At 36.9% G+C, this 16,085-nt stretch overlaps 1 protein-coding gene, 1 long non-coding RNA gene and 1 pseudogene across 6 annotated transcripts; 1 reads left to right on the top strand and 2 right to left on the bottom strand.

The window, feature by feature from the left end:
• The first annotated feature begins 150 nt into the window (after positions 1–150).
• On the top strand, positions 151–8,580 carry LOC137724717 (G-type lectin S-receptor-like serine/threonine-protein kinase At4g27290; annotated as a pseudogene). The gene is made up of 8 exons (XR_015962525.1): positions 151–1,550; positions 1,675–1,806; positions 1,873–2,027; positions 2,105–2,315; positions 2,394–2,630; positions 2,723–2,874; positions 3,052–3,137; positions 8,370–8,580. The product of XR_015962525.1 is annotated as a G-type lectin S-receptor-like serine/threonine-protein kinase At4g27290 (transcript).
• Positions 1,379–8,924, bottom strand: LOC148696718 (uncharacterized). Of its 2 annotated transcripts, none has more exons than XR_015962528.1 (4): positions 8,825–8,924; positions 8,408–8,663; positions 1,905–2,016; positions 1,379–1,570 (listed from the first exon to the last, which is right to left on the bottom strand). It is a non-coding gene; the product is annotated as an uncharacterized LOC148696718 (long non-coding RNA). The 2 variants fall into 2 exon arrangements; XR_015962527.1 differs by having other exon boundaries at positions 8,408–8,694; positions 8,825–8,910.
• A 725-nt stretch (positions 8,925–9,649) lies between these two features.
• LOC137726585 (heat stress transcription factor A-1e) lies at positions 9,650–15,383 on the bottom strand. Of its 3 annotated transcripts, none has more exons than XM_088694196.1 (3): positions 14,932–15,383; positions 12,031–13,353; positions 9,650–9,740 (listed from the first exon to the last, which is right to left on the bottom strand). In XM_088694196.1, exons 1-2 carry the CDS (start codon positions 15,175–15,177, stop codon positions 12,076–12,078), a joined length of 1,524 nt encoding a protein of 507 aa, XP_088550322.1. In that variant the 5' UTR covers positions 15,178–15,383; the 3' UTR covers positions 9,650–9,740; positions 12,031–12,075. The 3 variants fall into 3 exon arrangements, with proteins under 3 accessions (XP_088550322.1, XP_068321622.2, XP_068321621.2); XM_068465521.2 differs by lacking the exon at positions 9,650–9,740 and adding an exon at positions 11,173–11,572; XM_068465520.2 differs by lacking the exon at positions 9,650–9,740 and having other exon boundaries at positions 11,691–13,353; positions 14,932–15,382.
• Between the last annotated feature and the right edge of the window lie 702 nt (positions 15,384–16,085).

Below are 16,085 nucleotides of genomic sequence, written 5' to 3' on the forward strand. Positions count from 1 at the left end.
TTGAACAAAAATGCCCCCAAGATTAAAAAAAAATTCAAAAGAATCCCAAAATAATGCATCGAATAAGACAGGGGTATTTTCGTCATTTTAACAATATTTTTTAATAATTAATTTTTTTGCACAATTTTTTTTTTTTTTAACTTTCCAAACCAAAGGTGCTGGGTCAATCAAGAGACCCAAGTATTTGAATTTACTTTGATTTTTCCATCTTCTTTGCATAATTTTTTGTATTAATTTCTTTGGATAGAGCATGCAATCTCATAACAACGATGCAAGCCTTGACAAGTTTTTTTATGTGCTTGTTTTTCTTATTCTCCCTCCTAAGAATCTCAGCTGCAACTGCACTTGTCAGGATCACTCCGAGTGGATATATAAGAGATGGCGAAACTCTGGTTTCAGTAGGTGGAAGCTATGAACTGGGATTCTTTAGCCCTGGTAAATCGAAAAGTCGGTACTTGGGAATATGGTACACTTTTTCTACTGATGCAGTTGTGTGGGTAGCCAACAGAGGAACACCACTTGGTGATTCTTCAGGACTTTTGAAGCTCACTGAGCAAGGAGTTCTAGTCCTCCTGAATAGCTCAAACAGCATTGTGTGGTCATCGAATTCATCAAGAATTGCGGGGAATCCTATATCGCAACTATTGGATTCTGGAAATCTTGTGGTACAAGATGGGAAAGAAACTAACCCCGATAACTTCTTGTGGCAGAGTTTTGAATATCCTTGTGACACATTCCTACTGGAAATGAATCTTGGTTGGGACTTGGTTACCGGTTTTGAGAGGTATGTATCGTCTTGGAATAGCACAGAGCTCCGGGAGAGTTTTCGGCATGAATGGATCAGCGTGGCTTACCACAATTTTTTATTGTGAAAGGAGCTAAGATACAAGCCAGAGGAAGGTCATGGAATGGCCTTTATTTGACAGCATACGGATATGGTGTCAGAGAACCAAATCCAATATCCGGGTCTGAATTTGTGATGAACAAGGATGAGGTCTATTATGAGTACAGGCTCCAGAACATGTCAGCATTCTCGAGATATGTATTGAACTCATCAGGGGTCATAGAGCGGTTCACATGGGTGTACCAAACACAGAGTTGGGAACTTGCCCTTACATTCCTAACAGATCGGTGTGAAAGTTATGCCTTGTGTGGTCCATTTTCTAGTTGCAGTATCAATAGTAACTCTGCAATATGTGCATGCTTGAAGGGATTTGTACCAAAATCTTTGAAAGATTGGAATTCGGGATATTGGTCTGATGGTTGTGTTCGAAGGACTCCGTTGGCCTGCAGCGATGGAGATGGCTTCGTAAAGTATAGTGGGATTAAATTGCCAGACACATCTTCCTCATGGTTTGATAAAAGCATGAGCCTGGCGGAATGCAAGGGATTATGTTGGGGAAACTGCTCCTGCACGGCGTGTGCAAATCTAGACATCAGGGAGGGAGGAAGTGGCTGCGTACATTGGTTTGGTAACCTCATCGACATAAAAGAATTCACTCCCGGCAGTGGTCAAGACCTCTATATACGGATGGCAGCTTCAGAACTAGGTACGTCTTAAGACCTTTATCTGCAATTATGCAAATTAGGGTTTAAATAAGCTAGTGTTAGAAGAACCACAGTTACTGCAACACTACGAGCACATGCAAAGTTCGTTTTATACGGATATTTCAGATCATGTTAAGAAAAAGAGCAATTTCAACAAGAGACAGCTACTAGCAATTCTCCTCAGCTCTGCAGTTTTTCTCGTGGGATTGCTTGTTGGAACAATATTGTACATACGGAAGAAGAAACTCAGATATGAAGGTAACCATTTTCAGACACATTAAAAATGCATTAGATAAGGTAGTATTTAATTTCCTACTATTCCAGGACACAGAAGAAAGGATTGCAGAGACGAGTACCTCGGAGAAGACGGGGAAGAGATGGAGTTACCACTGTTTGACTTGACCACCATAGCTAAAGCCACTGACAACTTTTCAAGCTGCAACAAGCTGGGAGAAGGTGGCTTTGGACCTGTGTACAAGGTAACATAAATTCATGCAATCAAAATTAGCTAAATTGCTATACAAAATTTAAGCCTTTTCGAAATGATGGTCCATAGGGTACACTGATAGGAGGAAAAGAAATTGCAGTAAAGAGGCTTTCAAAGAATTCCGGACAAGGAATGAGAGAGTTCAAAACTGAAGTTATACTCATAGCCAGACTTCAGCATCGCAATCTTGTTAAGCTTTTCGGTTGTTGCATTCAAAAAGAAGAAAAGATTCTAATATATGAATTCATGCCCAACAAAAGCTTGGACTTCTATATTTTTGGTATGATCCTTAAATTTTCAACCTTATTATACTAGGATTCAATGTGGCACTGAAATAACAGGCTTAAAGTTTCTTCAGATCAGGAGGGACAAAAATTGCTCGACTGGCCTAAGTGCTTCCACATTATCAGTGGAGTTGCTCGAGGGCTTCTTTATCTTCACCAAGACTCTAGATTAAGGATTATACATCGAGATCTGAAATGTAGTAATATTCTGCTAGATAATAATATGAACACGAAGATTTCATACTTCGGCCTGGCTAAAACATTATGCGGTGACCAAAGTCAGGCCAATACAAACAGAGTGGTTGGAACCTAGTAAGCATGCTTAGACTTGTTTTGTGGTTTATAATTTTATTGTTCTGCTTTTGAAATTCTCTCTCACTGGTCACTGCATATTGATCTGGCAATGGTTATATGTCTCCGGAATACGCAGCAGATGGAATTTTCTCGATGAAATCTGATGTGTTTGGCTTGGGAGTCATACTGCTCGAGATGTTGAGTAGGAAGAAGAACAGGGTATTTCGTCATCCAAATCATGACCACAACCTTCTTGGACATGCAAGTTTAACCAACAAGGTTATGATATTTTACATTAAAAAGAATAGTGAATTAGACGGTGCTCTTCGAAGCACGTCTTGTAATGACATGCCATTTAACAGTGTTGAAGGTCTGCAGCAAAGCCCCTTTTACATATTAGGCCACTAACATATCATACATGTTTCAATTTGTTTTAAGGCATGGATACTATGGATTCAAGATAAACCACTAGAACTGATCGATAAGACATTTTGTGATTCGTGGAACATATATGAAATGTTAAGGTTGTTGGAATCTTATTTGGACTCTACAAATCATGATAAGGAATTGTCACATTATAATTATAATCAGTTGGAGTTAATTATTAGGTTAACTTCCTTTAAAGTAGGACCTTAAGGCAAACATGTTGAAGTGATGGAAAGCCCCACGTCTCTAAGGATTGAGTAGTGCTTTCAGTTACCAACTGCTGTCCATAATAGGTGGAATGCAGTTTGGATCAGCATCTATACATGGAATGGTCCCTGCTCAAGAGGAAATGGTTCTATACGGAAACTAGGCCTATTCTAGTGAGAACATAAGGTCCCCATTGAGTAGAAGATTCTTCCTTATTCACCGTTTTACGACTTTATCAGACATACAGCAGCCAAAGGTGAGTAGTTATTTATTTCTCTCCATCAAATGCATATGGGTTGAATTGATAACCAAACTCTTGTTCAGATACATGTATGTGGATTGTGATTTAGGGTTCTTGCTAATTGTAAAGTTCCAACATTTGGTATCAGAGCATGTATTAGCTCACCCTAAATTCAATTCTTTTAATTACTATTGTGTTGATTATATTTTGATCCTGGGCATTATAATTCTTTGATTAATGTTCATTGGTTTTCTTTTGGGTACTGTGATCACGTTTGATTCTATGGTGAAAACACCGGAATCAACTTGGGCCTCTCCTTCAAAAACATGAACCCTCTGAGAACGAGAAAGAGACCGAAATCGTAAAAGAATCCGGTACAGAAACCGTGACCGCCCGTATCAAAAGGTCGCGTACACCCGAGAGCATTAGGCCACGCAAGCATCAGTGGCGCTAGTCAACTATCGAAGATATGAGGGGAGGCATGTTGTGATTAATTGGCTCATATAATTGAGTTGGCAACAATTAAAGACCGAAGACCAAATTGATTGGAGTGTAGGCGTGCAAAGTAAAAGGGTGTTCCAGAAGCAAGTCGAAAGCAGGAAAGAAGCATCAATGTTAATCACATAAACACATGGAATTATGCATGTGTGACTTTGTGGATTAATAAAAGGAAATGTCAGATGGTTGTTTTGACTAAATGGAGAGAATGAGGGAAGGCATGCCAAGTGCTTATCCTTTAATGTTAAAGGAAACTAAAGCCGTCAATTTGGGAGCCAAGGTACAACAACGGCATCGTTAAGGGCATCGCGAAGGAGGAAGAAAACTCAGCAAAAGCCGAGCAGCAATGGGGTTGGTCTAGAAGATTGCTTGGTTGCCTATCATAGCACGAATGGCACAAGCTTAGTGGACTAATGTACATGGCTTTAATGGTTTTCTGGTTAAAGCTTTCTTTGGTTTTGATTATAATTGTTTTTTTTTTTTTTCATTATAATTGTTCACATTAATGCTTTTCTTGGTAAGTCTTCCTCAGGAATTGTTGGAGTTTCTGTGGAGCTTTCCTTTCGGTGGAATTTCAAGAAAAGCAGAGATGACATAAAGAAGGCAGAGAGAAAAAGGAATCAAACTCCAACAAGAATGATGCCAAGGCTGCAACATGTCTAACTAGACAAATAATCATGCTACTAAACCATTAAACAAATGTTTGTAGAACTTTCACCAAAGTGGGGTTTTAAGGAAATTTTGTTTATCAAGGAGGTTGCATGGAATTGTGGTTCATAATCCACAACGGGTAAATATGTTGGCCGGTTGGTTTTATAAATCATCATAAAGGTTTTTTAATGAGTTTTGAGCCAACTATATTCTTTTCCAAAGATTAGAGTATTAGTTGAAACTTGAGCTTTGATTAAAAAGGCTACATAATAAGGGTGCATATCAGTATGATATGCAAAAATTACAGTTGTGTATCATGCCCAAAGGTGTTACATTGCTGTGTCAATTGATTATTTATCAACTCTCCGGCTTCATCAGGTTTGCTCTTTGCTCTTCGTTCCAAAAACTTGCAGTTATGTTGAGTTATAATCTATGCATGTGGCTAACCCTAAATTCCATTAAATTGACTTGTGAATGTACAGAATCATATATATCTTCTTACAATGCAAGGGTTGGGCATAATCATTATGTAGCTCGCATTTGTTGTTTTAGTGATAGCTTGGCAAAAAGGTTTAATTAGAAACCGGGCACTAATATTTATCTTTGTGTTTAAAGAATGAAATTGAGATTGTAAATGGATTTTTTGATGTGTCCTATAGTACTGTAGTAAGAATCAACGTTAGTTCTTAGGCTGAAAAAAAAATAAAAAAATAAAAAAAATAAATAAAAATAAATAAAACTTGCATGTAGGGTTGATGTTTTTTATTCTTAACAGATTAATACATCAATGTTAATTGTATAAATATAAAGTCTTCTACGATAATATTTTCTGCATTAACCTCTACTTCTTCAGGAAAAATATATGAGTGAGGTTTCGCAATGCAGACTTGTGTACATATGTTGTTCACCAAAGTGAAAAGACTTCAGGAATTGGATTATGTAAATTATGGTTTTAAAAACTCATAACATGTCAATATTCTTTTCCAAAGAGAGGAATGTATGAATGGGTTGAGATGGGTATAACATTTTTAAGAGAATTAAGTTGACTGTTTTCTTGTCCAAAGACTTGAAATCTCGGTTGTTTTCTTAATCTTTTACATGACTATTATACAATAAGGTTACATAATCTATTATCAAATTATGGCGGTTTATGTTTCTTGCCCAAAGGTGTAACATAATCATGCATAAATAATGAAAATTAATATATAGCGGAGCAGATGAAGAAGGCGAAATTCATAGTTTTTGGGTATGTTTTCTGTACCAATGATTCTGCTGTTTTGGGGATCAATTTTATTGGAAGCATGACATAGAAACTGTATTCGGTATGATACTCGATACCGACCCCTGAAATATGTTTGCATCTAGTTTTCACTCAATGAGTCATAGTAATAATATGTTTTGACCCTGTGTGCCATGAGTTTTCAGTAGAACTCCACACCCCTGTTCCATTTGGGTACAGACTCTTCCAAAACTCAGCGTAGCTCTTGACAATGTGTTACCACTGGTGCAAGTTTTTCCAGCACCGTACTTCCTGCTACTTTCTGATAATTTAGTACCTATTGAATATGTATTTTATGAGTAATATTGGTGAAGGAGTGTTTTCCCAAGTGGGAGAATAAAAGTAAAAAATTTTGGGCTACATACTCATTAAATTGTTCCATAGGCATTGTGTTCTAAATGTATGTGGGAGTTGTTTTTGTATTGTCCTAACACATGAAAATGAACTAAAGTTTTAGCATATGTATTAAGGTTTCCTTCTATGTTGAATGTATGTGTAATATATTAGCAACTGATTGTTGAAAGAATTACCGTTAAATCATGCTTCTGACAATGATAACATGTTTAAGTTGCATAAGTATATGATGTATGTGTGCATTGTCAATCTTCTGTCTCTTGCATATGGTTGCCTTGGATGGTTGCATGTTGATCTTTAATAATGAGTATGACGTTAATAAGACCTAAAATTAATTAATACCTATATCTCTGTAGGTCTAATTATCCCTTACTGTTTGATTATATATTTTGGGTATCCATCGTACATGTTGAAACGAATGCCAAGAAATAGATGAGATATCTTGTGGAGGACAGACTGTGATATTCTTTTATTAAGATTGTGATTAATTTGCATGCTTAGGAAATTTAATGGTAATATGCTTATGTATAAACTGATTGACGTAGTAAAGTGGCTAGTAAAGCGTGCATGTTTCAAAATTTTATCAAAAGTGTTGTTCTTCAATCAAGTTATGATGTTGTAGATTAAAATAATTCTATATTGTTTTGCATATTAACCTAATGTACGCTTATGCCGTAAGGATTCCTTTGGTTTATTTAAAGGATGTGTTCAATAAAGAATCATTGTGGCTAACCAGTTAGAAATTGGCTAATTCTACTGCTATAAGAAAGTTTTTTTAGACATTAAGTTGTTGATATGCTAAATTAGTGGGAGTGTTGTTTGTCCTATGTTATTTCTGTTTAAGACTATTGTGTTTTCAATCCAATTCATAGTTGCATGTCACGGTTATTTGTTGAATAACTAGTTTAATTGCATATAAAAGAATTTGTTCTTCACTAGAAGTATATTGGCAAACTCATTGGAGTTTGATAAAGGACCAAAGTAACAATGTTTAAAGAGCACGTTGCAAAGATGGGAGTATCGGAATCATTTGATTTAGTATATATGTGGGAGTGAACTTCCAATCTTGTTTGTTTACTTTATAGCTGTTTACTGCCAATGAATGGAACTTGGTGTTTAATTCCATGTATTGTATTGACATGAATTATTGTTTATTGATAAGTTTTGGCTATGGGAACGTTTAGGCATTGTATTACTCCCTTGTGGCGTTGGTTGCTTGTTTAAAATTTTCAAGTGGTTTTAATTCTTTTTCAGTGTGCAAGATAGCTGAGGGTGGCTTGTTAAAACTGCAGCAACCTTAAGGTAGTGGTTGATGAAGCGGATGAATGACAGTTTCATCAAGACAGACAGGGTTGTTTTTTGTGGGAGTAAAATGGCAAAACTCTCGGTTTCACTGACATGTTTTATAGCATCATGTATGGTTAGTGAAGAAGATTGTGATTCCAGAGTGCCTGCACTAACTATTGTGCAAAGTTTTCTGGAGTTCGACCTTCTAAATTAGCCATGACAGATGTGTGAGGAATGGTTAATTAACTCAAGTGATCACTAAGGAACTGATGCTCGTTGTAATGTTGATGAATAAACATGATTAGTAAAGTCCAAAGTGGGAGAATGTTGGAATCTTATTTGGACTCTACAAATCATGATAAGGAATTGTCACATTATAATTATAATCAGTTGGAGTTAATTATTAGGTTAACTTCCTTTAAAGTAGGACCTTAAGGCAAACATGTTGAAGTGATGGAAAGCCCCACGTCTCTAAGGATTGAGTAGTGCTTTCAGTTACCAACTGCTGTCCATAATAGGTGGAATGCAGTTTGGATCAGCATCTATACATGGAATGGTCCCTGCTCAAGAGGAAATGGTTCTATACGGAAACTAGGCCTATTCTAGTGAGAACATAAGGTCCCCATTGAGTAGAAGATTCTTCCTTATTCACCGTTTTACGACTTTATCAGATATACAGCAGCCAAAGGTGAGTAGTTATTTATTTCTCTCCATCAAATGCATATGGGTTGAATTGATAACCAAACTCTTGTTCAGATACATGTATGTGGATTGTGATTTAGGGTTCTTGCTAATTGTAAAGTTCCAACAAAGGTGTCTTCATGTAGGGATGTTATGTGTGCAAAGAGTACCTGAGGATAGACCAAGCATGTCATCTGTGGTTTTGATGTTGAGCAGTGATGTTGCCTTGCCGCCTCCAAAGCAGCCTGGTTTTTACACTGAACGAAGCGTTCATGAATCACCATCGAGGACGCTTCCATGTTCAGAGAATACTTTCAGCACTACGATGATAGAAGCTCGGTAGATCATCATTGAAGTGCTTGTTAGTCCTTCAATCTACCATCACAAAACGTGTTCGGAAGGTTGACATGAAGCTTATAGTCTTTGCTGGCAAACAATGAGACATGCAATTATAACTCTGCAAGCAAAATATTTATGATTACATGTTTTAAGTCTATAGAACATGTAAAAAGTTCTATTACAATAGTAGCACATTGTATCATGGTGTTATGATTATAAAAAAAGGTTATGTATGAAATGAAATTTACTTATCATGGGAGAGGTTGGTCTAGGTTCTGCCCAGATGCTAAGCAGATGCCAAAATGTGTATCCTGGAAACTTGTTGGTTCAGCCTGAAAGGAAAATGAATAGATTTTCAAACTGAAATAGTGAAGAAAAATGATGTTAGTTGAACTATTGTCAAAACTGTGAATTGGGATTATCTTTTTTTGTTCAGGATTTTTACTAATTTGATCGGCACAGATTTTTTCTGCAATTTTTTAAGCAAACGCAATGAGAAATTATGTAATTGCTGGATAAAAAAAGACATGGGTAGAAAATGATAGTAGGCAACAAAAGCAGAGAGCTAGCTGTATAACAAAGCATCGGTAATGCATATTTGAATGAGAAAAAAAGGAGAGGTGTTAAAAAAAAAAAGATAAAAATTGGTACAAAGATAAAAATCGGTAGAATGATAAATTAAAAGAGCAAGTTGAAAGGTGTAATATGTGATATGATTTCATCAAATCAAAAGGTCATGAGTTTATAACAGATGTATAAAACTACTCCTTATAACTGAAGCATAGCCAGACTACATTTTTAGGATTTGGAATATTTATCGTTTATAAACCTAAACCCTAACCCCAAACAATCAACAAAAAGGACAACACCTATAAATTGATACTCAATTACCACGACTAATCATCATGGTTACACACGACACAGAGGTCAATTTGCCAAACAAATACAATTTGGAATGTTTGATGTCCGGAAACAACGGCAAGTTCATTGATAACCAATAAATAAGAAAACAGACAATAAACACGAATTAAATTTTTTGAGATTTCATCAAAGGAATTTTATTCATACCTTTTCTATTATGTCTTTAGATTGATTGCCAACAAAATGGTCTTTTTTTTTTTCCCTTCTCAACTCTGTGCAGTTCAATAGTAGAATCACCAAACCCTGCAACGAACGAAAATACTGTTGATTAGAAAATTCCAAAAACTTCATTAGATTTAACCATTACAGTCCTAAACCTGATAAATTTGAAAAATATAAAGAAAATTCTGTAATTTTTTTTTTTCGTCAAATGATAGATTTGTTAGATTAAACACTGACGGTGTTCGAACCAACGCTGTCATGCAATGGCTCAACTCCTTTCCACTATTGTGGTAAAGGGCCATTTGCAAAATTTTGTAATTAACATATTAAAAATGCATATAACATTTATTAACCCAAAAGAGGCAAGCTAGTCATGATAAACAATTTGATCAGTTAAGAAAATCTCTTTCTTTTATCATTTTACAACACTGTTGTTTTCAAAAATATTTAAACAAAGATACCTCCATCTATGAAATCTCAGTCTCTTAGCAAACCTCTCCCTATCGCACTGTCAGCAACCAATTTGTTGCCTTCGTATTCAATCTATTTTGTCACCTAAATCCATACATATACTCTCTTTAAAATTATACTCTCCATCAGTCCCACTAAGCTTTTTGTCCAACGATTAACATAAGAAAACCAATTTTCTTAACCAACCATGATCATCAATCCTTACGCTTTGTGTATACAATTTTACACATTTTCAAATCTGCAAATTTTTTAGATCTTGTAATTTTTCAATAAATTTATTAGTTTGGCATTCTTAATAAAGGCTTTCAATCCAAAAACACTAAAATTGTTATCTTCACAACATCACAGATTGCTGGTTGCCGTAGCCAGAGCGTTACCAATCATATTGTCATTTTGGATAATTTACAATTGACTTGACCACAATTCATGCTAGCTTTATTAATTGCAATGTAAATATTATTCAATCACTCACAACACACCATTTCCCTTTTTCACAAAAAGCAGAGACCCATTTTTCATTATTTATTGAGAAATACTATTTGCAAATAGTCAAAACTGAAATATGCAAACAAAAACGACAAAACACTCGTATGCAAACAAAACATAGTCCCTCCGAAAAAAAAAAAAAAAAAAACCAAAAAACCAAAAAACGATTGCATCCAATAAAAGATTCAGGAAAAAGAAAAAAAATTATATACCTTGATGATGAAGTTATAATAACTTTAACTGTTGGATCAAATTTCAAAAGTCCGGATTTGTGGCCTTGGTGGAAGGGATCCGGAGAGTATCCCTTTCCCAAATATTTAAAACGAATGAAGTCTAAAACCTGCGAAAGAGATGTGGGGGAATCTAATTTTTTCTTTTAAGAGTGCAAGTAAAATAATGAATTCCCGATAGCAAGCTTCCCCAGATATCAAAATACCACTTGGCTTCAAAAGTAAAATTCCTCCAAATTCGAAAATTAAAATTCTTAATTTTGGGTTTTAATTCCTCTATGATTAGTAAGCCATGAACGATCCGTAACCAGGATCCAACATTTTACTTTGATTCAACATGCCATTAGCATTAAGCTCAATTTTCATATAGTTTTATATCATGACACTTGATGCATTAGACCAAGTTCCCAGCCCACCGAAAAGTTTCTCCCTCATAAGAGGCACATAACATACACGTATGCAAATAAACAAGAAAAACTCCATGCCTAATTAGTAACAACCACCCAACCTATTTACGTCTAACCCGGAACAGGATAGGCCGCTTATTAGATTAGTGACAATAAACTTCACTATATGCGCCCGTAAAGGTCTTGGACAAAAATGCAACAAGAAATACCGGTATTCCGGATACAACACGGCGGATAAGAGTTCCTTAAACTTGGATCCTAGGTGGTCAGTAGTCTTTTGAATACAAGATTTTCCTGCTCATCAGGGCACAACATCAACCTGTGCAAACATCATAAAAATTGCAAAATTGGAAACTCAATATTAATATTCCTGCAGCATAATTGAATTGCTAACAGATCGAGTGAAAAATAGTTCCAAGGATAAAAGGCAACAGATGTTCGGTCGGAGCTCAAAAAAAGAAGAGTCCTCACTAGACTGGGATTTGAAAATAGTAGCATCAGAAGCATTGCACATCATCGCTCATACAAATTGGAAACCAATGTTGCTATTTAAGCTAGTTTTTGTGTGTTAAGGAGTAAGTAATACAGCTATTATTGCATATATTGATGCATAGGTGAAGAGATAAGTTGTAAAGCTAAAAGTTATCCATGCAAAGCCACACACGTTTTCATCTTTAAGATCAACCGTGAGTGGTTGACTGCCTTCGGTACGGTTGATATTGAGGGAAGGTAACTATTCACAATCTTTTAACCGTAAATGGTGGATTGTAAATTTACCTCTTGATAAGCAAGAAACATGTATATACAATTGGAAAGATGAGATCAACCAGTTCTGCTCCCCGATGCAAGGAGCTGCATTTGTTCAGTGATGTGATTCATATGTTGACTCTTTTCCCATCCATTCTCCTTCCCCAACTGCAAATCCTGATTCACAGCCACTCCATCATCGGAACTCAAACTAATTTCATCTGTGTCACCGGGCGGTGGGCTTGCTGTAAGAAATTGTTCCCAGAAGATATCGTTAATGCTTGGAAGGCTAGAGACCCCATCTGGCAAGGCATCAGAATCAGGCTCAGGAGAAAATGGTTCAATATCTGTAGACAGTCTCCCATCCAAACCTGCTGACATGCCCATGTATCCTGCATTCCCAGTCTCAGAGCTGATGAAGTTTGCATTGGGGATTTCCACATTGCTTTCTGAAACAATACCTTGCATTTGAGTTAGTTCAGGGATAGCTGTATCTTGTTGAAAATTATGCATGTTCTCTTCCAAAACTTGAGTTTCTTTAGCAGAGTTGGCAACCGCATAAGGGGAAGACTGGATCTCAGAAATGGCTGTAGAATGACAACTGACAGGAAATCTAGACTCTTCAGGCATATAACACTCTGCAGAAATTGGTGGAACCTCTGAGAGGGTCACCCCTAAGTTCCGACTAGAGGTGTTCCTACTATCTGTTGCATTGGAAGGAACATTATCAATTAGGAAAGCATCAGGATTGATCAATGATGGTTCCAGCTTTGGAGATGTATTCATCTTCAAGATCTGCCGCAGCATTGCTTTTGCTGCTTCATTCATTGAAGGCTGGTACTTCACCATTTGTCCATCAAGAACTTTGCTGCCAAGGTTCCCAACTAAAATTTCATCTTCTTGCCTTGGGAGTCTCCTTTTCTTATTGCTTCCAGTGATGCGCCTATTGTTTTCATTCTGATGCTGTACAAGCTGTGATAAAAATCCGGGACTATGCATAGCCTTTGCAAGAAATGACATCATTTGCTGCTGCCGCTGCTCCATTCCCTGCATACGTTGCCCAACATTATGCAACTGATTATCTGTTGCTTGCTGTTGCTGCCTCAGCCTAACAAGTTCCTGCATAAGAGTGTTCTTATCTCTTTTAAGTCTTTCAACCTCTTCCTCCAGCCCAGGATTTACAACCTCTACACATGCCCCAACCTGAGAGCTCTGCACTTGAGGTGGTGGTTGTTGATGACTCTGTACATGAGCTGGTTTTCGCCTGCTTACAGTCTTCAAAAGGTGTTTCTGGCCTCTAAGAAACCCTTCATTTGCAAATTCCCATCGGTCTGGATCAACCTTTCTAAAACCCTGCAAATTGAATGTGAAAACATAAATACTAATTCTATATAATGAAAATAGTCAGTTAGAAGTTATACAAACAACATAAACTAAAATTTATTTTGGAGCACAAGGCAGAGCCAGATTCTCTCATCTCATGATCTTGCCTTAGGTAACAAGCACCTCTCATACTCCTAGTTGTGGTTTCCAACCTCCAACAGCCCAATGCTGCTGAGCAACTCCTTAGCTTTTGCCTCTTTTTCTACTCTCACTATTTATTTCTTTATTTCCAATAATGAACGCAAGTACAACTTCCTTTACACATATTTTAGACATTTGATTATGATATATTGCTTGGTGAACAAGCATTTTTTCTAGTTCAACTGTGAGCAGGAGACTATTTGGTATATAAGTACAGATGTAAATGTATGTATGTATTTGTGGATGAATACTCACATGGATAATGCAACCACAGAAACAAAATAGCTTAACTTCACCTTTCATGTTTTTTTCTAAACCAAAAATAAAAAACTAGAAAAGAGAAGCTGATATCATGTATACTCTAAAACAGTAAGTCTTGATGGGAATGTATGAATCAAAAAGGAAGAAAAAAGTAATTCTTAACTTAAAACCTCTAAAAGTAAAAGAAGAGGAAAGGAACAAACCTCAAGAACATACCAGTTCATATGAATTATTACACCTCGCTAGTTTTTTTATTAACAATGCCAATAAGTATTTACCAAAACTGGATCACTACTTGATACCTGTTATCTGTAAGAGTTCAGACAACATGTATTACTACATTTTGTATTATACATATAACTACATCGTCCTTGTACAGAGAAACATTTTCAACATGTCAAACTATCACATCACTAACTAGGTTGACATGTAGAAAAATCAAACTACTGGCTTAAAAGATCACAATGCCTATCACCAGGTTTTTAATGAACTGCAAGGGAAAAAAACCTTTCAGTCATCGAGATAAGATGGGAATTTCGGGACATTATCAGCACGTCTAAGAAAATTTTCATTCCACTTTATACAGAATGGATTCAATACCAAAAACAGAAAAGAAAAAGAATTCCAGTCTTACTTTATAAAGAAAATATCTTCATCAATTGTAAATAAAATGCAATCGGAACAAATTTTTCAAAGAAACACGTAAAATATGGCAGTTTGTGCATAAGTAGTTGGCTCGAAATTTAAATCTCAATGTAGTTCTACCTCTAATGTCCTTTTTCCTTCTAGGTTTTCCACTAGTCCAAAACAAAACCAAACAAATTGAAATCTTTTCTACTCGATCACATGACATGGTGATCGCATAGACTCAAAGGAACCCAGTGAATGACAAAGAATCCAATTCAACAACAATGGCTTAAATCATGTGATATAAATACAAACAAACAGAATTCACAATTTACTTATTTACAACCTTTGAAATCGATAACCCTTTTGCCAAAATAACAATTGCAAAACCAAATCGGACATTGATCCTGCTTAACCACTCCAAATTTAACAGTTCCAATCGGAATCACCGCGAAAACAAGAATCAAATGCAGAAAAGCACAAAAGAATCAAAATTTAGGAAAGGGAAGAAATACCCACATAAGTATTCAACTGCCTGACGAAGCTAGAGAAGTTGTTGTGCTTGAAATACTTGGGCAGGACGTCCCTCGAGAACTCGGGGACGTTCCAGACGACGAAGCTGTTGTTGCCGTTGCTCCAGGAGACGACGGCGTCGGTGGAGTGGTCATCCACCATATCGTAGGTTTTATTGAGAAACGGAGGAGGAGTGTTGGCGGAGTTGATGACCGACGCGGCGTCTTCGACTCCCTCCATGGTTGTTTGCATCAGGGTTTGGGAGAACTGGGTGTTTTAGAGAGAGAGAGAGAGAGAGAGAGAGAGAGAGAGAGAGTGGGAAGAGAAAAGCCCTAGATTGCAGGAGATGATGAGGGAGAAGGGGATGGGGGAAGATGCATTAGTCACAAATCACGAGTCGCGGCAAGTTTCGATGACAACAGCCCACACAAGTCTAATTATTTACACGGAAATTGGGACTATTTACATTTAAGTAGTTTTCGCCATAAATTTGTGGGTTTTGGAAGCTGAACGCGTTTCGAATTGCTGCTTCTCAAAATCACTTATCCTCAGAATCAATTTTAATAACGAGTTTTTCTATTTAAAACTACCTCTCACTTAAAGCAAGTCCACCATCCTCCTAATTTGCCCAACCGATTGAGTGACTGAATTCCCAAAACTCAACAAATCCTCTCCGCTCTAAGAGCAAATCTCTTTAGCTCGGCGGACAGGGAACAAAAGCAACCCAATCCCCTCCCAAACTAGCTCCAGCCCGAATCTCTCCGCTTGAAGAGCAAATCCAGTGTGCTGTTTAGCTCGGTGGACAGGGAACAAAAGCAACTCAATCCCCTCCCAAACTAGCTCCAGGCCATTTGGGTAATTGGGCAAGGGGGAGCCTGTGGGAGAGGGCAGGTGGGAGTCCAAAGCCCAAGCGCTTGAGGGAGACTGATGCAAGGTTGACATCAACCACGTTATAAAAAAAATTTGTGTCAGGCGCGTGGAGGAGCGTATCACGACAAATTTTCAGACGATGGGGCCCGCGTGTCAGCCCTACTCAGTCACTTTGAATCTGAACCGTTTGATTTCCATATCAACGGTCTAGTTTTTTTGGCTTTAAAAATTTTTTAGAAAAATATAAAAAATAAAAAATGTTTGGGTGGGCCACATGTCCTGACACACCC

This window comes from Pyrus communis, chromosome 5 (genome assembly GCF_041283825.1).
Source record: "Pyrus communis isolate YQ-2024b chromosome 5, ASM4128382v1, whole genome shotgun sequence".
Lineage (NCBI taxonomy): Eukaryota > Viridiplantae > Streptophyta > Magnoliopsida > Rosales > Rosaceae > Pyrus > Pyrus communis.